Source organism: Lucilia sericata, unplaced genomic scaffold (genome assembly GCF_015586225.1).
Source record: "Lucilia sericata isolate MDLA Ls3-8-SP2 unplaced genomic scaffold, ASM1558622v1 Contig000172F_arrow, whole genome shotgun sequence".
Lineage (NCBI taxonomy): Eukaryota > Metazoa > Arthropoda > Insecta > Diptera > Calliphoridae > Lucilia > Lucilia sericata.
The window spans coordinates 1-18032 of record NW_023994201.1 but is presented as its reverse complement, the minus strand read 5'-3'; the positions used below and the strand labels follow the sequence as shown (position 1 = coordinate 18032).

At 31.1% G+C, this 18032-nt stretch overlaps 6 protein-coding genes across 7 annotated transcripts; 3 read left to right on the top strand and 3 right to left on the bottom strand.

Moving 5' to 3' along the window:
- Positions 1-1542: 1542 nt before the first annotated feature.
- Positions 1543-7407, top strand: LOC119601527 (GRIP and coiled-coil domain-containing protein 2). The gene is made up of 5 exons (XM_037952494.1): positions 1543-1855; positions 1950-2046; positions 2830-6647; positions 6765-6882; positions 6952-7407. The coding sequence occupies exons 1-5, from the start codon at positions 1817-1819 to the stop codon at positions 7023-7025; spliced, it is 4146 nt and encodes a 1381-aa protein (XP_037808422.1). The 5' UTR covers positions 1543-1816; the 3' UTR covers positions 7026-7407.
- Positions 7408-8094: 687 nt separating this feature from the next.
- Positions 8095-11091, bottom strand: LOC119601528 (DDB1- and CUL4-associated factor 12). The gene is made up of 6 exons (XM_037952495.1): positions 10667-11091; positions 10450-10602; positions 9974-10375; positions 9685-9900; positions 9435-9623; positions 8095-9345 (listed from the first exon to the last, which is right to left on the bottom strand). The coding sequence occupies exons 1-6, from the start codon at positions 10931-10933 to the stop codon at positions 9196-9198; spliced, it is 1377 nt and encodes a 458-aa protein (XP_037808423.1). The 5' UTR covers positions 10934-11091; the 3' UTR covers positions 8095-9195.
- Positions 11092-11520: 429 nt separating this feature from the next.
- On the top strand, positions 11521-12813 carry LOC119601530. Its single transcript, XM_037952497.1, has one exon. The coding sequence runs from the start codon at positions 11642-11644 to the stop codon at positions 12575-12577; it is 936 nt and encodes a 311-aa protein (XP_037808425.1). The 5' UTR covers positions 11521-11641; the 3' UTR covers positions 12578-12813.
- Positions 12803-15893, bottom strand: LOC119601529 (structure-specific endonuclease subunit SLX1 homolog). The gene is made up of 3 exons (XM_037952496.1): positions 15758-15893; positions 13417-13878; positions 12803-13343 (listed from the first exon to the last, which is right to left on the bottom strand). Exons 2-3 carry the CDS (start codon positions 13873-13875, stop codon positions 12831-12833), a joined length of 972 nt encoding a protein of 323 aa, XP_037808424.1. The 5' UTR covers positions 13876-13878; positions 15758-15893; the 3' UTR covers positions 12803-12830.
- LOC119601531 (mediator of RNA polymerase II transcription subunit 31) lies at positions 14015-15985 on the bottom strand. 2 transcript variants are annotated; one of them, XM_037952498.1, is made up of 4 exons: positions 15758-15985; positions 15193-15543; positions 14822-14911; positions 14015-14709 (listed from the first exon to the last, which is right to left on the bottom strand). In XM_037952498.1, exons 2-4 carry the CDS (start codon positions 15218-15220, stop codon positions 14177-14179), a joined length of 651 nt encoding a protein of 216 aa, XP_037808426.1. In that variant the 5' UTR covers positions 15221-15543; positions 15758-15985; the 3' UTR covers positions 14015-14176. The 2 variants fall into 2 exon arrangements, with proteins under 2 accessions (XP_037808426.1, XP_037808427.1); XM_037952499.1 differs by lacking the exon at positions 15193-15543 and having other exon boundaries at positions 15758-15932.
- A 456-nt stretch (positions 15986-16441) lies between these two features.
- LOC119601523 (general transcription factor IIF subunit 1) lies at positions 16442-18023 on the top strand. Its single transcript, XM_037952490.1, has 3 exons — positions 16442-16721; positions 16792-17702; positions 17762-18023. Exons 1-3 carry the CDS (start codon positions 16698-16700, stop codon positions 18021-18023), a joined length of 1197 nt encoding a protein of 398 aa, XP_037808418.1. The 5' UTR covers positions 16442-16697.
- Positions 18024-18032: the final 9 nt, after the last annotated feature.

The window sequence follows — 18032 nt, the reverse complement described above, 5'->3', positions numbered from 1 at the left end:
TTTCTGCTTTACCAGTGTCGGTTTTTTCTAAATGTTAATTTTTCAAATATCGAATAACCCGGTTTTTTTAATTTTTAAAAGGCGGTTTCGAATACTTTTATTTGCTTTGTGTTCAAAGATTACTTAAATTAAATTTTTAAGTAAATAATAATACAACCCGTCTAAATTAAAAAAATAATGGAGTCCAGAGACTAGTATATTTTTCTAATGCAACCCTTTCACGCACGAAACTAAACCACCGGACTTTTTATAGATATGACTTCACTACACACTTTATTTTGACGCATATCGATCATTTTTGATGAAAAATGGAAAAAGTGTTTTCAAAGATATCGCAGGATATTATCCCTTTTAGTATGTAGTGACATCAAATTCTAAAAAATAAAGTATTTTTCTTTGTAAATTACCAATTACTGTAGTTGTGAACTCAAAATTACGCTCTAAATCGAGAAAAATGTAAAAAAAATCTTGGGAAACCGGTGTCCCGTATACGTGAAAGAGTTAAACTTTTTTTATTTTCCTAATTAAGTAACAAATTTTAACAAATATCATTGGAATAACTGTTTGTTTAATAAAATTTTATCAATCTTAAAATTATATTCCAATTACAAAAATAAATTTTCGGATTAAATATTGTGGAAGTGTTGGAATGCCTATGAAAATTGCATAACAGGTATTTTAGAATAGTTCCTTATTTTTAACAGAAGTGTCCGACTTTTTTTCTAATTTTTTTACATTAAAAAAAATAATATAAATCAGACGACTAGATCTAAAGTAGATCTTTTAAACTGTTAAAAATCAGTTCGGTCCATGTTTTATTAAACAAATTTAAACATAAACGTTATTATTTTTTTTTCAAATTAAAATATTTTTTCATTTATAATGAAAAACCGGTTAACAGTTTTTTTCTAAATTGGAAAAATATCAATCGGTTTTTTTAATGTCAACTATTCGAAAACCGGGTTTTGGAAAATGTCGAATAATCGATCACCCTAGCAGCTTATCATGATGTAATAAGTAAGGTGAGTGCGTTTCGGCAACAAACACAATATTTTGTGTTGTCTAGAGTTGCTTAGTGCATCCAGGTGCACTATCATAATTTTAAAAATTTAAGAGGCGAAAGAGTAAAAATTTCGTCTGAAATTTAACGGCTTCTTTCAACTTAAACTGATTCACGTATATATTTATTCTTATAATAGAATTATAAATCCTTTTTAGTACTAAGGTTTTGCTTTTTTAATTATTTTTAAAGTAATTCAACATTATAAATTAAATCTTTGTATTAAATTAAATCCAACATTATAAATTAAATCTTTGTATAAATAAGGCTTATTTGATGATACGTTGTTTTGAATTTTAGGGGACTATTTCAAATTTTGTACCAGCTTTTTTGAAAAAGCTACCGTTATCGACAAAATATTTTCATTTTTAAAGAAAACACGCGGATTTGTTAACACTGCTTACAAATAAATCATCATCTTCAATTTCTCTTTTAACCGTCTTATATGTAGCTAATTATAAGCCGCCGTCGAAATTGTTTAGTGCCAGTCATCTGTTTAATTTCTGTCGACGCAGGTGTCTAACTAGAAGATGATGAAAACAGAGCAAGAAAAAAATTAGCAAAATATAAATAAATAAAAAACCTTTTTTTTTCATTAATTACGACATCAAAACAAAATAAACAAAACAGTTTTCATTTAATTGAATAAAAATTAATTGTATACTAAATAAGTTCCAAGAAAATATCACATATAACAGATAAAAAAGTGATAAGAAATACGACAAGGTCGTTCTGTTTTCATTAGACAAATAATAAATGGATGAAGAAAAAATGGATACAACACCACAACCAGGGGTAACAGTCTACAAACATTTTTCTCATATACAATAAACAAATATATGAATACGTGTTATTTTTAATAATACATATCTATTCAATTAATTTTTAGCAAAAAATGTCTTTGGAATCGCTGAGTAAAGAGGAAATTATACAAAAATATAAGGGACTCCTGGGAATAGCGAAAAAGGCAAAACAAGCAAAAGATGGTAAGTAAAATGGGAGGAGTAAAGAACTTTTAGTGATTCAATTGCAAAAAAAAATAGCGAAATTAATTGAGGAGTTCTTATAAGAAATATTGTATTATTTATGGCCATGCATTAAATCAGCAATGCTAGATATTTAGTTTCTCAATGTAGAGAAAACTGTTATCACAACATTTCTTGTGAAGCAACTGTTATGCGTCCAATTGTATATAGAAGAATCTGTTATATACATAATTTTCTATAAAAAAACTTATACACAATTTTCTGCAGAGAACAATAACCCTGCAAAAATTATTGGAATACATGATCCATTTAGGTAATCCCAAATCTACTTCTCTGCACACTTTATTGGAGTTAAGTAGTCGTATGTAATTTAAGCATGGATTATGTTTATTTATTAAAAAAAACAACAAAAAAAACATGTCCATAACCATGTAGTGGATCATGTACTCCCATAATTTTAGCAAGTGAGTAGTATTGTGATATTCTTATGTAATGTATACATATATGGATTACCTCGGACATCACAAAGTTAAATGGAGTGTAAGGAGTACTCTTTTGAGTACCTCTTTTTATAGATCGAATACATATGTAGAGAGTTTCTGTTGTTTGTTGCTCAGTCCAAAATAGGTATATAAACACGTATTCATTCTAGAAATGCACGTCATGCTAGTGTCTTAGACAAAATATGATATTACATGGAACATCTGAGGAACCATTAAAGGTTTATTGACAGTGAAAACTACCAATTTAAAAATCTTTAATTTTAACATCTTTAATTTTCAGAAATCTTCGAAGAAAATCGTAAATTAAAGGAACTGTTGCAAGAACATGAAACACAAAAGGAGGCAGATAAAAAAGCTTTAATGACTATGAAAGAAATGCTGGAAGCATATACTGACAACAAACTGCAACTAACAACACAAGTTGCCGAATTACAAAAACAGCGCAAATTAGATACTGAAAATTTAGAAAAATTATCAATAGAAAATGAAAGTTTAAAACGACAATTACAGCGTCTAACAGATGACAATGAATCTCTTTTAACCGATATAGAAAATATGGAAGCACAACTTAAACAAGTGAGTGATTTTGGTAAAGAGCAAAAACAACATTTAGTTTCGCTGGAAAAAGAAATCGCACAATTGAAAGAAGCTGAAGTTAAAACTCACGAAATAAAATTGAAAAATGACGAGCTTTGTCAAGAATTGCAAGAGATGAAGGAAAAGTATAAATTTATTAAAGATATCAACGCAGAACAAAGACATAAATTTAATTCCCTTAAAGATCGCTTCATAGAAGTGCATAAAAAATTAAAAAAACTTAAAGAATGCAAACGTATACTTTTGGAAACACAACATGAGTATGCAGATTCTGTGTCGCAGTGGCAAAATGAAATTATTAGAGCTTCAAAACTACTCTGCAAAGAGCTAAACGATTTAAGAGAAGAAAATCAAAAATTATTGCAAAAGTTGGGCAGAGAAAAGAAAAATGCTGCCGACAACTTTGTTTGTGTGGACATGCTTAATGAGTTGTTGCAATTGTCAGAAAAGGCCAAACATGATTATCTTAATTTACAACATGAAAATCTAAAATTAAAAGAAAATTTAACTATTAAAACTAAAGAGTCTATACCGTTAAGTGTTGATAATTATGTTAAAAGACTTGATGAAATGTGGCAGCTTAGTGAGAGTGCTTTAGGACAGTATCAAGCTATCAAAGCTGAAAATATTGCATTGAAAGATAATGCTAAATCCCAAGTCGATCATCATCAATTGGATTCGAGTAAGCAATTTGAGAAATGTTTTAAAATTGCTGTAAAGTTGGAAGAATTGCAAGCCTTGGCTCAAAAAGCCAGTGAAGACTATCAGATTCAAACTACAGAATTGGATAGGGTCAAAGAGGATTATCGGAAACTTAAAAATAAAATTGAAATTTTAGATGTATCTGCAGAGCAAAATGAAAAAGAATTAAATGCTGAAAAATCTTTGCAAGATTCTCAAAATGAGTGCCAACAACTTTTAGAGAAAGTACAACAATTACAAAAAGAAAAACATTCCCTTGAAAATCAAACTCAAGAATTTGAAAGGCTCAAATCAGAGTTAATTATGATAAAGGAAGAAAAACAAATGCAAGAATCGTTAATTGATTCTGTACAGAAATCACAAAATGAGTGTAAAGTACTTTCCGAGAAGCTTGAGGCTTTACAACAACAACAGCTTAAAGATAAAAAATGTTTTGAAAATCTTTCACTTGATTTCCAAAAAGTCACCGAAGAAAAACAAACATTAAATGATAAGCTGCAAGAATTGCAGAAAACAACAGTTGAAACTGAGGACATGTTTACTTTAAAAGAACAACTGTTGGCAGCTCAACAATCCTTGGAAGAATACCAACAAATGTATAAAAACAAAGAAATGGAGCATGGAGAGTTACTCGATGAAATGCGTGAGTTAAATGAAGCTCTTAAAGCCAGAGGAGATCTAATCTCACGACAACAAGAAGAACATCATGTTCTAAAAACTGAACTCAAAACAAATTCAGAAAGACTGGCAAACATACAACAAGAACTAGATAAAAAAGATGTTCAATTAAATGAGAAACAAAGTGAATTAGAAACAATTACAAAAGAAATACAAAGTACTAAACAGAAATTGGAAGCTCTGGAACATAGCAGCTCATTGAATGAAGAAAAAGTTCGGGTACTCAGCATGGAGTTGGACAATTTGAAAACTAATAGTGCTAGCAACTCGAATGATTTAGACAATCAAAGTGATGTTCTGTCTACATCTACAATTTCCAGAGCTGATGAGCTGCAAAGACTTAAAGATGTAGAGGATTCATTTGAAGATAAATACAATAAACTGCGAGGTTTAGCTGCTAAATTAAAGAAGAAGTTACAAGAAGAGACGGTGGTGAAACAAAGACTTGAAAAGGAAATACAAGACTTTAAAACACACGAAACTGAATTGAATGCCCAATTGAAGGACCTCAAAGACAAAACTTCTAATATGGACGCATTACAAAATCAAATCACTGAAAAACAAAAACACATCGATTCTCTCAAAGCAGAAAATCAAAAATTAAAATCATCACGCAAACAAGCGAATGTTTTAAATTTGGAAATAGAGGCGGCCGAAAAATCTTTGACCGAAGTAACTAATAAACTTGCTAGCCGCTCCTTGGAATTAGAAGCTGCCCAAGAATCATTAAAAAGCAAGGATTCCACTATTATACAACTAAAAAAAGAAATTGATTTATTAGAATCTTCAAAGGCGTCTGAAATTAAACACTCTCAAGAATTAAAACAACAAATTGATCATCTACACAAGACACTCAGAGATGAAATGCATAGTAAACAACAAGCTTATGATAAAACAAAGATTCTGGAACAAGATGTGGAGAATTTGAAACTAGAACTGGAAAATGTTAAAATAGAATTGGCACAATCCACCAGTAATCAAGAAACTGCTTTAAAATCCTTAAACAACGAAAGGGAGCAACTGTCATTACAGCTCTCCACTACCCAACAGGCTCTAACAGACTGTGAACAAAAGCTTAAACAGGCTGAAAGAACGACCGAAGATTTACGCGTGGAATATTTGGACTATAAGGTAAAGGCCCAGGCTGTGCTAAGAAAAAATCAAAATCGTGATTCCTCCAAGGAAAGAGAACTAGAAGAGGAATTGGTTACAATGAGAGCGACAGAGACACGTCTGAATACCACCATACAAACATTAACTAATAAAATAGAAAGTTTAGAAAAACAAAAGGATCTATTGAACGATGATAACATGAGCTTACAAAAACGTTCCAAGGAATTAATGACACTTATCGAGGATATACGTCAACAGAACGATGCCCTAAATCAGGAAATCCAACAACATATTCAGCAGCAACATGAAACTTTAAAACAGCATCGACAACAAATTGAATCTATGGATAATTGTCATAAGGAGCAAATACAATCATTAAATGCTTCTCACCAACGGCAACTGGAACAATTGCGCAAAGAACTCTCGCAGCATATACGTTTGCCACCCACTATTGGAGCTACAAAATCCTCAAATCTACCTTCTCATCTAAACATTGATCATCACACCATCGATCAGGGTAAACTTGATTTTCTCCTGATGGAACGTGAAGATGCCGAAGGTTCTGAAGAAGCAGCCGAAACTTTAGCTAGTTTAGCAGCATCTCGTAAAATTTCTAATGATTCCTCCTCGGCCAAACGTTCCATGCACGATTTTATGCCACTCGATGAATTGTTAAATACACCCTTAAATGCCATTAACAGTGAAACGTTAATCACAAATTCACAACAGCAACAACAACATCAGTATGTAATGGATAATACAATGAATGCAGACAGAGATAATTCAGATTTCCTGCAATTAGAATTGAATTCCACAAAAGATCGTCTGCAGAAGCAAGAGAGCCGAGTGCGTCATTTAACCGCTTTATTGGCGGAAAATGAACAAGATCTTGCCAAATTAACCCAAATGAATGATATGCTTAAGGAAGAGCTGCGCAGGCAAGAACGTTCTGTGGAAAGAGAACAGCATATGCATAATTCGGAATATGTCAAAAATGTAATAATGAAGGTAAGTCGAAAGAATATACTGAGTAGATTTGTTCTAGTACATGCGAGATTTGGAGATTTAACAGTAAATTGTTGCTATAGTAATAAAAGAATGATTTTTATTTCGTTACATTTGCAGTTTTTAACATTAAATAATGCAGATGAAAAAACTCGTTTAGTACCTGTTTTGAATACGATACTTAAATTAAGTCGATCCGAAGCGGAAATGCTTAATTGTGTGGCTAAAGGGCAGAAAGGTAAATTACTCAATAATAATTATTTGTTTAAATAATAAAGTTTAATTAACTTTTTTTCTTTATAAAAAGTTACTGAAACTACGCAACGTACTGGAGGTTGGGGCAATTTCTTACCGTGGGGTAATAATAGCAACAATAACTAGTATTATAAATAATATGTGTAAGAAAATAAAAGTTAAAAAATAACTGCCCTTAAAAAATGTAAATTCTTGTCACTAAAATTTCGATAAGTTTATATTATTTCTTTTAATTTATTATATAATTTCAAAATATTATAGTCTTATTATAATATTTATAAATACCTACCTAATAGTAATTAAACAACAATAGAATTCCATTTTTTTGTAATTATTTTTGGGTGAATTTTTACTTTTATATATAATTTAAATTTATTATTATATATACGCCGTTTGTATATAGTATTATTTTATAACTTTTTCCAAATTTTATTCAAATATGTAATTTTTACTATTTTTTTTTTTTTTTTGTATTATACGAGTATCAAATAAAAAATAAAAAAACTACTCAATAATAAAAAAAGCTGTGTTGTTTAATTAAAGTAGTGCAATAATGATAAATAAAAAAAATATACAAATAAAACTATTAGTTAAATATCTAAAAGAAAACTTAATTACACGTATATAAAATCACAAATTTTAGTGGTGTTTCCTGTACAAGTTGAAATTGTAATAATTTGATTTAAGTCATTGGTGTCCAATAAAAACAAATTATTTTTTAATAGTACAGGAACTTTGCAAATAAATTTCATTATTATAGTATTTTAACATTTTGAGACTTAAAAACTATCTTATATATTCAAATAAAGTTTTAAATTAGAACTAATAGAGTATATACCTAATTGTATTGAGATAAGTGTGTGTGTGTTGTTATGAACTTTTATTTAGGAGTTCACATCTATCGTTCGATTTTACCACCATTCAAAAGAAATTTTGAATAAAGAAGTTGAAACATTTTATCATTTTTAATTATTGCCCTTCATTGTCGTGAAAAGGGTGAGAGAAGTTCAGCAAAATCGATCCATAAATAAGGCAGATATGAGCTAAATTCCAAATACCACGACTTTTATGAATGTTAAATATATTTTGAATTTCATTATACTTATAGTCAATATGTATATAAAAAGAAAGATGTTCTGATTCAGGGCAGCTAAATCCTTTAGAAAAGTGTAAGCCTAAGTAATTTATGAATGGTGGTAAATATATATATATATATGTATTTGCATATAATTTGAATGGAATTTTTGATAAATAATATTTCGTTTTATTTTTGCCCAATTCAATAAACTGTGAATAAAAAGCATTTTTCTTTTATATTCATATTAGGGGTATAACTTTTTTAATCACCCCCATTATAGATTCCAATTCGTATAGAAACTTTCTCCGCCTGACAACTTTAATATTCTGCATTTTGATTCAACGTTTCGTCACTAAAGTAACAACTTACAAAATCGTAACTAATTTATTAATGCAGGATACACACTATCGTAAGGCATTGAAAGAAATAGAATTGCATCTTCTTTTTTCCGATTCCGTTTTTTATCGGCCATTGAATAAATTAATGCTGAAACGTAATCGAAATGCAGAATAGGGGGATAACAATGAATCAATAGCAACGGAAATGCATCACAGCACTGCATCTGATGCGCAGTACGTTCATATATGCATCACAGAAATTATGATGCGCAAAAACGGCAAAACTCGCATCACGCGATGAATAGCTTCCTTATTCATAATTAAAAACGAATTGGTAACTATCTTGCTGCTAACTGTGTAAATTTCCATAGCAGCTGGGAATTATCTGAGGTTTGAAAATTGATTTCAACAAACATACAGGTAGAGAGACAAAAATATATGATTAAAGAATTATAAGAATTTAAAGGACATTTTTTTTTAGAAAAAAGCTGTTAAAACTTTATATAAAATAAAAATCTACCAAAGAAGGCCCAATGTTAGAGATGCTGAATTTTCAAAAATTTAAAAAATATTTAATAATTAACTTTTGAAATCTAAAATATAACCAACCTATAACACAACGACCTTCAAAAGTATACGATTTATATATCAAAAAAAAAAAAAAAAAACAATAATAAATGTTACAGTAATAAAATTTCAATTACACCCCTAATACAAACATATTTTTATATACAGTTGCATTATAATAATTTTTTAATTGTTTTTAATAAATATTGCTAAAGTCTTACTTAGTAATTAGTCAGTTTTAATTTCTCACATTTGTTTAATTTGTTTCTGTTTTTCTTCTTATTTTAATCTAAAAAGCTACGTAAAATTAACACTATTGCCAAACACCCGCATAATTTCCAACTAAAGTTGCTGGCAAAGGACCACCAGCGGCAAATAAACGCATACCAGTGCTATCATAACAATGCGTATAAATGGCCGGCACATATTTAACATTAAAGCCATCCATTTCATCCTCAGGATACTAGCAATTTAGAATATTAATGATATTTAAAATAAATTGCATGAAAAGCAATTTATCAATGCTATTGCTTTAAAAAATAAAAAACTTACCACTATGCCTTTACTACACTTCAATGTTACCGTACGCGAAGCATTAACACTACTTTCCAAATATTTACCAGCACGTATATCGTAGAACAATAGCATACCAAGACCAGTGCCCACTGTCAAAAGATTACCCTCAAAAGATGTGGCCCTAATGCCACAACCACTATAACGCGAGGTAATCTTTTTTATTGTCTGCAAAAAAATTCGTTTTAGTGTTTTTTGATAAATTGTATGTATTATGTATTTTGAATACCTGTAATGTTCTTGTATCCAATAGTATTGTATATGATCGGCATCCTATAGCATAAAGACCATCGCTATGGTATGCTATACTAACATTATCTTGACAATTTGGCAGTTTACGTGATAGTTTTTGTTTAAATGTTTCAGCATTGAAGACATGAATGTAACCATTTAGGGATAAAGCAGCTATCTCACGAAATTCTTTATTAAAACAAAGTGAGCGTATCTGTAAAATATAACAAAAAAAATAAATATTTGTGGATAGTTGCCTAGAAAGTTATCATTTAGCTCTAACTTACCCTTTGAGCCGTACGGCAATCTCGTACACACAATGGATTTATTGTGGCAAAAGTAGGACACGATTCTTTGCCACCATCTGGAAATTCCATGTGATCTTCATTTATACGCCATAAAGCCATACGCGAATCTTTTGAACCAGACACCAAAAACTGATCGTCTAACCAACACATGCCCATTATTAGATCGCGATGACCATTCTCTCCCACACAAACGGGATCCAATGTTGGCAAACGATAAATAGCAACATCAGCTGAATTTCGAGCTCCAGTTGCCATATAAGTACGACTTGGATTAATTTCTATTGCATGAAGACCACCCTGTATCTCAGCATGATTAGCACGATTCGTTGATAAGGTAGGAATTGCATCCACTCGGCGCATATTAACATCATATACAAGAAGCTGATACAAATAAGATTTAATTTACTATAATTGGGAAAAGAACTTAATTATTTAAAAAATAAGTCAACACAAACCTTATTGCATTTGGTACCAAATATAACTTGACGATTACTTAGCCACTTGGAGCAAAATACCTTATTAATATAACCCAAATTGATTTGGGTCTCCCGTAACATATCATGAGTCAAAACATAACGACTTGTTTGTTCAAAATTGAAATTACGTCTCTGGAAAAAAGGATAAGACTAAGATGGAATGCTTCTTTAAAAGTTTTTTTCAGTTCCTTCTTACCTCACTTAAACCATTCTCTCTACTTCTTATAAAGTCGAATATATTGTAGGAAGTATTTAATACTTCTTCTTGCTGTTGAGGTGTCTCTTCATCACTACCGGAATCTTCATAAGTTACAAAATCATCTGGTTTATCCGGCTTACGTCTACGTTCTGCCCTCAATGCTCTTGCCTTAGCTCTACGTTCATCCAGACGGGAATTTACATGACATGAAGGATACGTGCCTACGACACTATTTCGTATGGTCTGTACCATGCCATTGAACATCTTTTTTCGATTTTTAAGGACTTTATTAATTTTTAACTTTGAAATTACAATTATTTTACTATTATTATGGCTACAAAACAATTTTATAGAAAATTCATTTTTTTTGTTAAGAAACTGCACTGCAAAAACCTGCGCCGACAAACATTAATATTGGAGACAGTTGACAATAAAAATTTAGGCGGCGGCTTATAATCGGCGTTAAGTTTTCAGATAAAATTTCAGCAATATTAAATAAAAACAAAATCCGTGTAATTAGTAAGCGGTATTTTTCAGAAGTTTCACGTTTTAACAACAGTTTTAGTCGTCCTCCTATTTCTAGACTATTTCGACTAATACGCGGCTCAGTACTTCAATGAAGGATGAACTTTTAGTTTGTCACAAGAAATTTAAACTTTGACTGCTACATCAGCCTACTATAGCTACTATAGCTAAAAGTCAAAGTATCATAAATTCAAATTTGTACAAATTGTCTTATTCAATTCCTCATAAAAGGAAATACTTGTGGATATAAGTCAGTTTCCCATATAATATCACCATCTGAAAATCAAACTGTAGGATTTAGCGAAAATAATAATATGGCATCTCTATTTAAAAACATAGACAAAGATTACACTCATTGTAGAATGATAGCTTATAATACAAAACATTTAATTTTCAACAACAATTTTTTGTTTATTAATTTTTTCTAAACATTAATTTAAACACAAAATGACTTTGCGTGCCTGTATCTATAAAAATTGTGCAAATTATATCAACTTAAGAGATCGTTCCATTAACAAAGATATTAAACTATTTAGTTTCCCTAAAAATCCCGAAAGACGCCAAAAATGGATGGAATTGGGAAAGGTGCCCCCGAATCAACCAGCATCAATGTACTATTTTTGTTCTGATCATTTCGATAAGAAATATTTAGCTATTAATAATGTTCGCACAGTATTAGTGGGAGACGCAGTGCCATTCCCATATGTAGAACCCGAAGTTGATGAAACTTATGAAGACAGTGGGAGTAATCTGGACTACTTTTTATATGAGTTGAATAAGGAAGATGGTGATAACACCGAGAGGCAACAAGATGAACAAGATTTACAGGTGGAATCAACAACAATGTTAAATGAGCTTCAAGAAAGTTTGCATGATGAACATTTCTCCATTAATTTGGAAAATGAAGAGACCGATGAATGTATAGTTTATACAGATGAAGAAAAGGATACACAGCAAATTGTTCTGGCCAATAACCGCAAAAGAAAGTTGTACAATACAATACTTCAAGCACAGGCATCTTCATCAAATGCAAAAATTATCAAAACTTCCATATTACAAAAACCCTTAAGAAAATCTCCTGAGAAACAACTTCATGCAAAATCTCCCCAACCAAGTACGGCCGCTAAAAGTGCCTCAACTAGTTTATCCCAAACACAAGAATCTGCAACAGTTGTTAGTGAGGAAACTACTAAAGAGGAAATAGATGTAAATGATCTGATTGATGGAGAACATGTCACAACATTTATATTCAAGGGTGAAGAATACGTCCAAATGCCCAAAGAACATTATATTAATGAAAAACTGGAATTAATGAAAAAATTAAGGAAAATGGAGAGTACAATAAAAACCATAAAGGAACATTTAAATTTATTAGATGTTTAAGGTAGAAAGTATAAAATATAGAAGCTGTTAAAAAGACAGCATACATTTTTGTAATAAGTGAGTTCTTAAAAATATGGTTTATTTAACAGCCTATTTAAAGAAAAACTTATAAATTATATTTTACTAATCATCATTTTGATATATATTCTGATATACAATACAAGTTTAATATAAAACTTATTGCAGCATTTAAAAATAAGTTGTATTTAATATATTGTAAGAAAAATTTTGGTTGAGTATTTTTTCATATTTTTTAATCACTCAGTTCATAAATATCCAATGATTCTAAAGCTTCGTCCATATTGTCTTGATTTTGAGTAAAACTTATATTACATCCCAAATTCTTTAGTTCTTCATCTTCATCGCTGTCTTCTTCATCATTGTCGAAATCATCCTCATCTTCATCATCTTCTTCTTCGGATAATATGCCTTGCATTTTACGTTTCCTCTGCAATAGTTCAATCCACAACAAGGGTGTTTCGCATAAAGGACATTCGCCTGCTATGGGTATATAATGCCCTCTTTGACAGGGATCCGAAGACAACATGTGATTAGCTAAACATATTATGTGACAAGTCAGTTTACATAGGTTATTTAGGCAACCAATACGCGACTGTTCAACATTTTGTATTTTTTGCATGCAAAGATGACATTCTGGTGCCCAAATGGCACGAGGCAATATATTTTGTTGTTTCTTTTTCTGGGGTTTTTCAAGTGCCACAGAACCACTAACAATTTTCATATGCTTTGGTGGAGCAAATAAAAGCTGTAATTAAAAAATATATACATATGTATTGGTATTTTAAAGGTGCTTTCGTGAAATTAAATGTAATGCTCACATCAAATTCACATTCATAATCATTTTCTAGCCAACGTATTACTAAAGGTAGTCTTTGCCAAGGACCCACATTCAACATACGACTTAATATGCGAAAGTTATATTGAAAATAAGTTTCCTTTGGCAATTTTCTCTTCAACTCGGGATAGTTCTTTAGGCGTGAGGACAATGTAGGCTGCTGCCAAGCCCATTCAAATTGTAGTGCTGCTATGTTGTTGGGAAAACCATGCACTATCATAACCATCTTCCAAGGACCTTTATTACTAGTTTTCTTGGCCCCTCCAAAATCCTTACCACGATTATGTTGTTTTATTCTACGTGTTGGATTTACAGTAAAACCTATGTAGCATTTACCATTATAACGTTTATCGGGATTTTGACTGCATAATAGATAAACACCATAGAAACGAGATTTTATTTGCTCGCCTGATACTGATTTCGTTAATTGAGACGTGGACATATTCTGTAATAAAAAATAATTATTACATGATAATTGCTTTCATTTTCGCCTATAACTCAACCAATCTTTTAAACTTTATATTGTTTAATACATAAAAAGACAATTTTTATATTTAATTATTATTTAGAAAATCTATATGTAAATAAATAATTCTAATTTTATTTTTACAAACATTATTAAAAATTTAAATTAAACCTAGACATTACAATTTGTTTTATAAACTAAATATTACATTAATTATAAGTTGATTAAAAGCTAATTATTTTAAGATTTCTCTCCATTTATCAACAAATAAATTCCATTACATTTTTTGCATTAAAGGAGCACCTCCAGCATTACTTTGATTAACATTCGCCGATGAATTGCCATTCAGCTGTTGGGTCTGTTGTTGGCCAGCAAGTTGAGTTTGTTGTTGAGAATTGCCTGTATTGGCCATTGAACCATTTTGCATATTACAGGTTGCGATATTTGTTTGTCCCTGTTGCTGCTGTTGCGGTTGTTGAGCTCCCATTTGAGGTTGTTGCGCCTCAGCCATGTTATCCGAATTTGGCGCTGCATTAAGTTGATTTTGAGTATTACCATTAACAGAGTTAAACATTTTAATGCGTTTCCTTGTATAATGTTGCCACTGTAGAATAGCCTGATCATCGATGAACTTGCAGCACTGTGAATTGACAATTTCCCGACGAAAATGTTCATATTGCAACAAGTCGAGAAAGTACAGGCACATGGGATACATTAAATATTTCGCATATTCAGGCTCTTTCCAATATTGTAAATATTTGAGGTAATTGATAAAAGCTTGGTCTTTAAAATATCCACGTTGAGCAAGGACTAGAAGGATAAAATGAAAATATTGTAAACATCAGTATAGCTTATAACTATGTATACATATTTCTATAAGCGGTCTACGATTTATATGTTTTCATTTGAGATAGGTACTTACAATTCAAATAATTAGGATTGGCCAAACATTGAACAAATTCTAATTCAACTTGGAAACGTAATTTCTGTTGCTCCTCGGATTCTATGGCAGCTAGACATTATAAACAAAAGAAAAAGCAACATATTAATATAATTTAAAATAAAAAGTTATTTGTCAATGAAGAATGATTTGTTTTAATAAAGGAAAAGCAAAAATTAATAGGTACAAAAAAAGCGGGCCAAAATTTTGATCATACAAATTTCGTTTTCATTTAAGCTGTACTACTTTAAACTACAAAAAAACTAAAACATATTTTTTATTTTTTCTTTTAATTAATTTCTAAGCAATACGTAGTTAATGTATGTAGTATATTAGTGTTAAATTATACTTACTCTTACCCTTTCCATACATTTTGGCCATATTGCATGGAAGGGTTTGCTTGCGCGCTTTCAGTTTGCTTGTTGTTGTTATTGTAAATGCTCACTGACTGGGCTTATAATAAAATGGTGTTGTTTTATTTTTTTATTTGAATTTATATATTTTTCCTGATTTTTGAAATTCTAATGAGCTTTGTGTAATAGAGGATTGGATTGTATGTTGTCCTTGTTTTTGAGGGGGTGTTTGATTTATTTTGAATATATTTGGTTTCTTTTTTGGCAAACTACTGCTTTATGATTTGTATGATTTTTTTTTTTTTTTTTGTTATTTTTTGTCTGTCTTATTTTACACTTGTAACACAAAAACTAAAAATATAAAAAATAAAGTTTTTAACAAAAATACACAATATTTACATGAAAAAACTTATAAAAATGTAATAATAATGAGCTTGATGATTTTTGTCGTGAGGATAGAAATGGCTATAGCGGCAGCATATTTTTTTATGCATAAATTGGTTGGTTATGGGCAAAAAACGTAAATAAATGTTGGAAAAATTGTAGCTTCAAATTTTATACAAACCGTAAGAATTCATTAGAGTATTGTTTAAAGATTTTTCTATTTTATTATCTCTAATTTTCTATTAATAAAACCATCAGATACTGCAGAAAATTAATCCATCCAGTCTACTAATGTGAAATGGCAAAGAGAAACTGTCATACGGTGAATTTTATAAGGTGACAACAGGCGAAAAATAATTATTTTTTCTATATGGAAATTGACAGCATGTGTTGTGCTAAATGTTTGTTTATATATATGGAATTTGACAGTTTTCATGAACAAACAAATAATCAGCTGTTGAAATGTGGCTATTGTGTATGAACTTGTTGAACTGTGAAGTTGTTCATTAATGATATTGCCACACTGTTAAAATGTGCAGTGTTGTTAAGTCTGTGAGCACAACATATAAAGCAGAAAATCGAATAGGAGATAGAAGGGCTTTCATTTCCGTATTAAAAGTACTATCAATGAAAAAATTGGACCCGTTTAGAGTCGGTATGGAGTTTCCGCCCTTTTTTTGTCTCCAAGTCTGATTTGTCGACAGGTTCAACAGCTTTGGAAGTAATGTCCAGTTTTCAAGTAGATTAATGATAATACGTCTTGGCATAGCTTCTGTTATAAAATGCTAATTTTATTGATCTGGAGAGGTCCAACTTAGTGACCCTGAATGTTTGCACATGCTTAATTTTTATTTAAAATTAATGATTAAACACGTTTCTTGGCAATAAAATCTTAAACACATTTAAAAACGGAAAATTCACTAGAGATCGCTGCATTCGACAACACTAATCACAATAGTATTCTCTATATCATTATCCTAGCAGTCTGGTCACGCTTATTTTGTAAATGCATTCGAAAGCCAAAATAAATTGTTTTTTCATCATTGTGTCGTTTCGTGAAATAGAAGTTTCTTTTTAGCCCCATATTTAAAAAAAAAAAAACACCAGCAACTAAAAATAAAATGTCTTCGGGCTCTAAAGCTGCAGTAAGTAGCAAAATGCACATATTACAATTAGTTTTTTCAGCCATAACTTAATTTGTCTATATATTGTTAGCCTTCAACAAGTGCCGGGACTTCGTCAAATGCCAACGCGCAAGCATCATCGGCACCAACTCCACCAGCCAATGTTCAGGAGTTCAATATACGTGTACCGAAAAACTTACGAAAAAAACATCATGTTATGCGTTTCAATGCCACCCTAAATGTGGATTTTGCTCAATGGCGTAATGTCAAGTTGGAACGTGAAAATAATATGAAAGAGTTCAAGGGTGCCGAAGAGGACATGCCCAAATTTGGTGCTGGTTCCGAGTACAATCGTGATCTACGCGAGGAAGTGCGACGCAAAAAGTTCGGCATAATAGCCAAAAAATATAGGCCGGAAGCTCAACCTTGGATTTTGAAGGTGGGTGGGAAAAGTGGCAAAAAGTTTAAGGGTATAAGAGAAGGAGGTGTTAGTGAAAATGCTGCATTTTATGTATTCACTCATGCGCCTGATGGCGCTATCGAGGCATATCCACTGAATGAATGGTATAATTTCCAACCTATACAACGTTACAAGTCTCTGTCGGCCGAGGAAGCTGAACAGGAATTTGGTCGCCGTAAAAAGGTAATGAACTATTTCACTCTTATGTTGCGTAAACGTCTAAAGGGTGACGAGGAAGAGGAAAAAGACCCCGAAGAGGTTAAAGTTAAGGGTGCTGGTAAAAAGCCCAAAGAACTTAAAATTAGTGAAATGGATGAATGGATTGATTCGGAGGAAGAATCCGATTCGGATAGCGATGGGGAGGAGAAAAAGAAAAAAGAGGAAGACAGTGACGATGAGGGCAAGGGCAAAAAGGGTAAAAAAGGCAAAGCTGCAGAAAAAAAGAAAAAGAAACGTGATGTGGACGATGAGGCTTTTGAAGAATCAGATGATGGTGATGAAGAAGGTCGTGAAATGGACTACGATACAGAATCTAGTGAAGAGTAAGTGAAGTAATGAAAAGGTTTATTGCGTATCTAAATGTATGTTTAATTATTTACAGTGAACCTGATCCAGAGGCAAAATTAGATAAAGACATGAAATCAGTGGCTGAAGAAGATGCTTTGCGTAAGCTGTTAACCTCAGATGAAGAAGATGAGGAAGAAAATAAATCCGATGAGTCCGATAAGGATGATGAGGAAAAGAAAAAGAAAGATAAAAACAAAGACGAAAACAAAGACAAAAAGAAAACTAAAAATAAGGCCAAAGATGAAAAGAAAGGTATTAAAGCAGTGCAGTTTTATAAAAACAAACTCTTATATTAAGAACATATA